This window comes from Trypanosoma equiperdum (genome assembly GCF_001457755.1).
Source record: "Trypanosoma equiperdum strain OVI genome assembly, contig: ctg_664, whole genome shotgun sequence".
Lineage (NCBI taxonomy): Eukaryota > Euglenozoa > Kinetoplastea > Trypanosomatida > Trypanosomatidae > Trypanosoma > Trypanosoma equiperdum.
In genome coordinates this window covers 1-6,250 of record NW_027124603.1, presented here as the reverse complement: position 1 = coordinate 6,250, position 6,250 = coordinate 1, and the positions used below count along the sequence as shown (strand labels likewise).

At 40.8% G+C, this 6,250-nt stretch overlaps 1 protein-coding gene across 1 annotated transcript; it reads left to right on the top strand.

The window, feature by feature from the left end:
* Positions 1–2,287: 2,287 nt before the first annotated feature.
* Positions 2,288–3,208, top strand: TEOVI_000309000 (Trypanosome variant surface glycoprotein (A-type), putative; the record flags this gene model as incomplete). The annotated part of the gene is made up of 1 exon (XM_067226057.1): positions 2,288–3,208. The coding sequence occupies one exon, from the start codon at positions 2,288–2,290 to the stop codon at positions 3,206–3,208; it is 921 nt and encodes a 306-aa protein (XP_067082158.1).
* Between the last annotated feature and the right edge of the window lie 3,042 nt (positions 3,209–6,250).

Genomic DNA, 6,250 nt, shown 5'->3' with positions numbered 1-6,250 from the left:
AAAAAACAATGGAGGGTTATGTGTAAAATACACCGACATAAAAACTGGAGGTGGCATCAGCTTAGACAAAATACCATGGTTAGTGGGGCTGCAGCAACTAGTTAACAAGCTCAAAGTGTCAGAACACGCATATAGCATCAAAAGAGCGCTAGTCCGGGAGCTCAAAACGGTCACGAAGGAACTGGCTAATATAGGAAACAAGGCGTGGCGGAGCGCAGCAGCAACGGCTCTGAGCACAGCATCCGAAACACGCCCCCAGAAACCGGCACAAGATCCGAAGACCCAATGTGAGGCACACAATAAATCTAAAACAGCATGCTTAGGAGCTAAATGCGCATGGAAGGGACAAAAGGATGATGACGGCCCATGCACTCCAACTGAAGCACAAGTTGCAGAACAACAAGCAACCCAAGCAGGAAAAGGAGATGAAGCTGCAGCAACAGGTCCAAATTGAAAGCAACATAATAATCAAGAAGACTGCGAAGCAAGGAATAAACCAGGTGAAAGAGCTGTTTGCGGGTAAATCACTTACGTGAATGGTAAAGGCAAACTTGACCCACAAGAATGCCGTGATTTTTCAATTACTGTAAAAAAGAAATTGGCTCTGATGGCTGTTGCTTTTGTGGGTTCGTAACATTTTAAGGATTATAAAATTTAAGCATTTTGCTGTATTTTATGAAATTTAATATATTTTAACACTTTTTAATGAAAATTTGAAAATCTTATATTTTATCAATTACAAAAGAATGAATCATTGCGTAAAGGTAGCATATGGGTAAAAAGTAATAGAGTAATATAGTTTCTATAATCGGTAATATTATTATTTTTTTCTATTTTCGTTTAACAGTAACAATTGTAATTGTATTAATCAGTGAAGTATTGTGAGTGTTTGTACACTAATATTATAATAAGAGTAGTGGTGAAGATTAAATGCACTTCCAAAATAAAAGTAGTAAAGACAATTAAAATGTTGCAATTATGTTAAATCAGTGAGTGGCGGGGCAGAAGAAATATTATTAAAGAAACCCTAGTAAGACAGGAAGTGAAGGAAATAGAATATTCACTGTATCAAACAAAAATATGTTTATGGACATCATCATACTAAGAAAATGATGGAGTCAATAATGAGGAAGCCATAGAATTCAGCATAAAAGCCAAATGTAGTCACTGCGTCACACACAGTGATGGAAGAAGCAGAGACACAGTCAGAAAGAAACTATGCAATGAAACAACTAGATGCGGAAAAGCATGGCACAGGGAACTAAGATACAAAAAAGATTCCGCTCCACGTTTCACTAGAAATGGGTAAATTCACCGGAAAATATAATAGTATAAGTCTAAGTTTTTTATCAGATGGTCGATCCTAGCGTCAAGTAGAAATGCCAAGACAGTGGAGGTTCATTGAGAAAATACGATTTACTTTTACAGTAACAGACGAAGAATGATATAGGTGAGTGGTTTTGAAAACAAAAGAGGTGCAACGCTGTCTTGGAACAATATATCTGATCATAAACATGGTTTAAAATTGTGCCCCCCCACACACACACACTGCACAGCAGAGTCGATACAAGCGAAAACAATGTGCATGATCAAAGGATAGGCATACACCTCAGCCCGGCCATGTCAGCAGCGATTAGCTGCAACTTATCTTTTAGATACAAACACATCTGTTCAACGTCATTCAAAGATAAAGAAGACGCCTAAGCAGCGATAACAGCACTCACCTTCGCCAAAAAGTTGCGAAAAGGCTTAACAGTCTGCCAACAAGATCTCTAGAAAAAGCCTAGTTTAGTCACACGCTCCGGCCAATGGTAAGGTTTTTGCTACTTATTTTTCTGATTCAACCTGGCTTATCGGACGCCAAAACAAAAAATTGCACGAATGCAGACCATGACGTCATTTACATTGGCGACTTTACAAAGACTCTGCAGTCTAAGTTCGACAAAGGCGTATCAGGCGAGGAGACCATCTTAAAATTGAAGTTGTTTGCAGCAGCAGCACCTCAAAAAAAACAAGCCGCCGCCGCTATAGCGACTGCGTCGGCAATGACAAGGTGCCGAAGAGCAGAAGAACAAGCACTTAGGGGGACCGCAAAACTGAAACCAGGTTGTTCGCCGATCTAGCCTTTCATTTCGGCAGTCATTCGAGCCTGTTAGCACAGAGCAAGGCGGCAATAAAAGAAGTAACCACAGAAGCCATCAGCAGAGGTCCAAAACAAAAAGGAATCGCGCTTGCTGACTCAGCAACCGGGCTCTCCGATGAAAAATGTACACCAGGAGAATACGCAATGGAAACAGATGCAATACCCAAAGCTGCTCAGCACAGTAAACAACAACTTAAATTCCACACCATAGGGGTCGAACCAGCAAGTAACGAAAACACCGGAGGAAAAGCGAAAGCATGCGTAACTGACGGAGAATGCACAAGCAGCACCGGAGCAACCAATATCGCAATTCAAGGCGGCAAATTTTACAAGGTCACAGCAATAAAATACCCCAACCAAGGGGCCCACAAAGCCAACAAAGAAGACCTGATCATATACGTAAGCGACGTAGAACAAGCAACACAACTAGCAAAACTAGACAGCGACATAGCTAGAGCCGCAGCCGACACAAAAGAGTATGCCGTCGACTGCCGGCCTTGGGCCAGGCTGGAAGACATGGAACTGCTGAAAGATGTGGCAGCAATAGCCAGTGGCGGAAAACGTCCGGCCACAATAGACACAGAGAGCATTGCCGCAGCAAAACAAGCCGTAAAAGATTTGTTCGGAAGCCAAGAATCGGAATGGAAAGAAAAGTTGTGGGCTGCCGTCGAAGACCAGGAGGTCAGTACGGGAAACTCCGGTAATCAAGCAAAGGCTAAAATCAGCACTATATCAGGATTAACGGCTTTAGAAGCCGCGCTGACGGCCACACATATGCAAAAGTTGTTGACAGCGACGGACACCTCACTGCCAAAGGACACTGCCAAAGAAACAAAAACAGACAAACCAGAAGAACCAGCCAAAACAGCAGATGAATGCAAAAAGCATACAACAAGTGAAGATTGTAAAAAGGAAAAAGATTGTGATTTTGATGATAAAAAACCTGAGGGTGAAAGATGCTTTCCAAAAGCTGAAACCGAAAAGAAAAATGAAAAATCGTTTTCTAGCAATTTGAGGGTTTCTTTTCCTCATGTATTTTCTGCCTCGATGTTGGTAGAATTCTAGCATTCCAATTATTTTTCTTAATTGTACAAAATTTATAAAAATTTCCTACTTCTAGATAATTTTCTCAATTTGAAAGAATTTGATATATTTTAACACTTTTTGATAAGCATGTGAAAATCATTAAAAATTTTTTATTATTTGAGAATATGATATTTTGAAACAAAAATTTTATTAAAATGTGCATGACAGTAATCTATGTATGTAAAGTAATAAGACGATATGGTACGGAAAATGAGTGATATTTTTAAATTTTTAAATTTGGTTTATTTTATTTTTAATCGATATTAGTTTTGTTACAATAATAACAATAGTAATAATAACGATAATGATAATGATAGGAGATTGTTTTGAGTGAGAGTAAGGAAATGAGAGAGCACGAAGAGTTCTGTTAAAGGAAACACAGAAAGTCATAGGAAAATAAAGATGGAATATACACAATCAAACACAAACATAAAAGTGGTTATCATGATTAACAAGAAAAGATGAAGGAGATAATGAGGGAGAAACAGAGTAGAGTGTGCAAAAAAAATGAGTTCACCTCGCTGTCAGTAGAAACAAAGACAGTTAACGGAAAAGAAGGAGCAAAAATAGAGAAAAAATCTGGATGCGCAATAGAGTAGTATAAAGTAAAATAATACTTAACGATAAGAAGATTGTCCTGCGCATTTCATTAAAAGATTAATATATTTGCACCAGAGATGGTAGTGGTGACTGTGGGTGTTAATCATTTCTGCGTCCTAATATTAAACAGTAAGGAAAGTAACCTTTTCATGGAGCGAATATTGTTTTTTTTACATTAACAGCATGGAGAGGAAAATGTAGGTAAGAAGAAGCAAACTGACCTCAAAAACAGCGCTGAAACTTTAAAGGAACGGGAAAAGTTACAATAATTGTTACATTTTCTTTCTAATACAAGTTTTGAGCGATTTTATTCGACTTTTGGGAAACAAACAGTCACTGTTTTCCCTATGACAAAACCGGGAAAATGCTGTGGGGGAGCACGCGGTAGTCGCACAGTTTAAATTTTCTGTTTAAACGGAGCAATTTGAAGTCAAAATCCAGATAATTAATCGCAGCACCTTACAAGGGAACCGTACCACGCGGATTTCAAAAGAACTTCAACAATCAAGCTTCTAAAATTCTTTCTCTTAAGCGCAGCCACTGTAACAACAGAACCCGGCGCAGACGTCAGCCGCCCGGCGAGATGCAAAACAGGGCCAGAAGACACGACACTATACCAGCAGTAATGTGCGTGCTACTATACCTATTTCAGACATCAACACAAGTTTCGCGCGGACTCACAGTAAAAGGCAACAACGCAGAGGATTTTCCAGCTTTTTGCGGTCTCATAGCACTTACCATAACCCCAAGCAACCCCGAAAAAGACCCTCCGGAACTCACACAGATCATTGATACACTAGTCGCAATAAATTACACAACAAGCGACGACGAAACGCGAACTGACGTAAAGAAAAACAAAGACAAGGGCTGGGATGAGCTAAAAAAAAGTCGAAAGATACAAAAAAAAACTACGAAGTTTACTGGGACAGATGGACAGCTGTAGCCAAACTGGACCCAAACGATGACCGAAAAAAGCTCTTAACGACTGGAGGAAGCACAGCGGAAACCAAGCAGTTCAAAAGCAGATCCAGCACTTGCTCAAGGAAGCGGAAGCCAAGGTCAGTGAGGGAGCGGCAGCACGAGCGGAGCTAGAAGCCGAGGGGCTAGCAAGTGACCTCGAGCAGGCACTGCACGGACCGGACGGGCAAACAGGCAAGATTCTGCACGCCTCAGAAGACAGACAAACACTGTGCGGCAAAGGCAGCGACGACAGCCCAGAGGCCGGAACAATGGCTGGAAAAGCGCTACTATGGGACCTGCTTTGCTTGAGCGGAGGAGCAGCAGGCGACACGGACGCAGGATTAGCGTGCTGCGCGACATGCAAAGAAAACACTAACCATGAGCAATGGACGACGACGAGCGACGGCAAGGCAGAAGCACTAAAGGTAGCAGACAAATGCCCGCATAATCTAACGCCGACAACCAAACACACTCGCTGCTAACAACACGGCTGGGGTCATTCCTCGCCCGGGTAATCCAGCGAAAGGGAAGCGACCAAACAGAAAAATTCACCCTAGGCTCAATGAACGGCAATGGCGACGGCGGCTGCACCGGCGCCAACAGTGGATGGAACACATGATTTTGCGTAAGGTACAACGGCGAGTCAATACTAAAGGGCACCCCCGAGCTTCACTGGCTAACAAAGCTCAAGGCAGCAGCCACAAAAGCGGAAAAGAAACAAACAGCGGAAAAAAACATACAATCATTAACTGATAATCTAAAAGCAATAAACGCAACAGCAGCCAGTTTTTTAACTTTCAGCAGCAGGGTGAAGCAGCGGCCAGAAACGGGGTAGAAAATTCTAAGCATATCCCAACGAAAATTTTCACAGACCTCAGTGCGAGCAAGACCTGCACACAAAATCACTACAAATGGGAAGGGACAAGTAAAGCAGAAGAAAAGTGCAAACCTAAAGATGGAGAAGAGCAGACAAACACAGCAGTAGGGACAGATGGTAAAACTGCAGCAGCAAAGGAGGAAGGCAAAAAGTGCTCCGAAAAGAAAACTGAGGGAGAGTGTAAAGATGGATGCAAATGGAAAGGTGAAACTTGCAAATATTCTAGTTTTCTTGTCCATAAGAAATTTGCTTTGATCGTTTCTTTTGCGTTCATGAGTTTGGTAGAATTATAGTAACTTAATATTTTTCGCTCAATTTTATGAAATTTATAAAGTTGCTAAACTTTGATAAAATTTGATATATCTTAACACCTTTTGATGAAAAAGTAAAAATTTTAAAAACTAGAAAATATGACATTTTACTGTAAAAGTGGTATGTGTGTGCTCGGTGCCAGGGTGATAGGGTATGTACGGTTTAGAAGCATTCTCATTTTTTAATTATGTTTATTTTATGGATTTTAGTTAGTGGTTTAATAGTAATACTGATGATAATAATGATAGGAGAGAGTTGTGAGTGTGTGTATA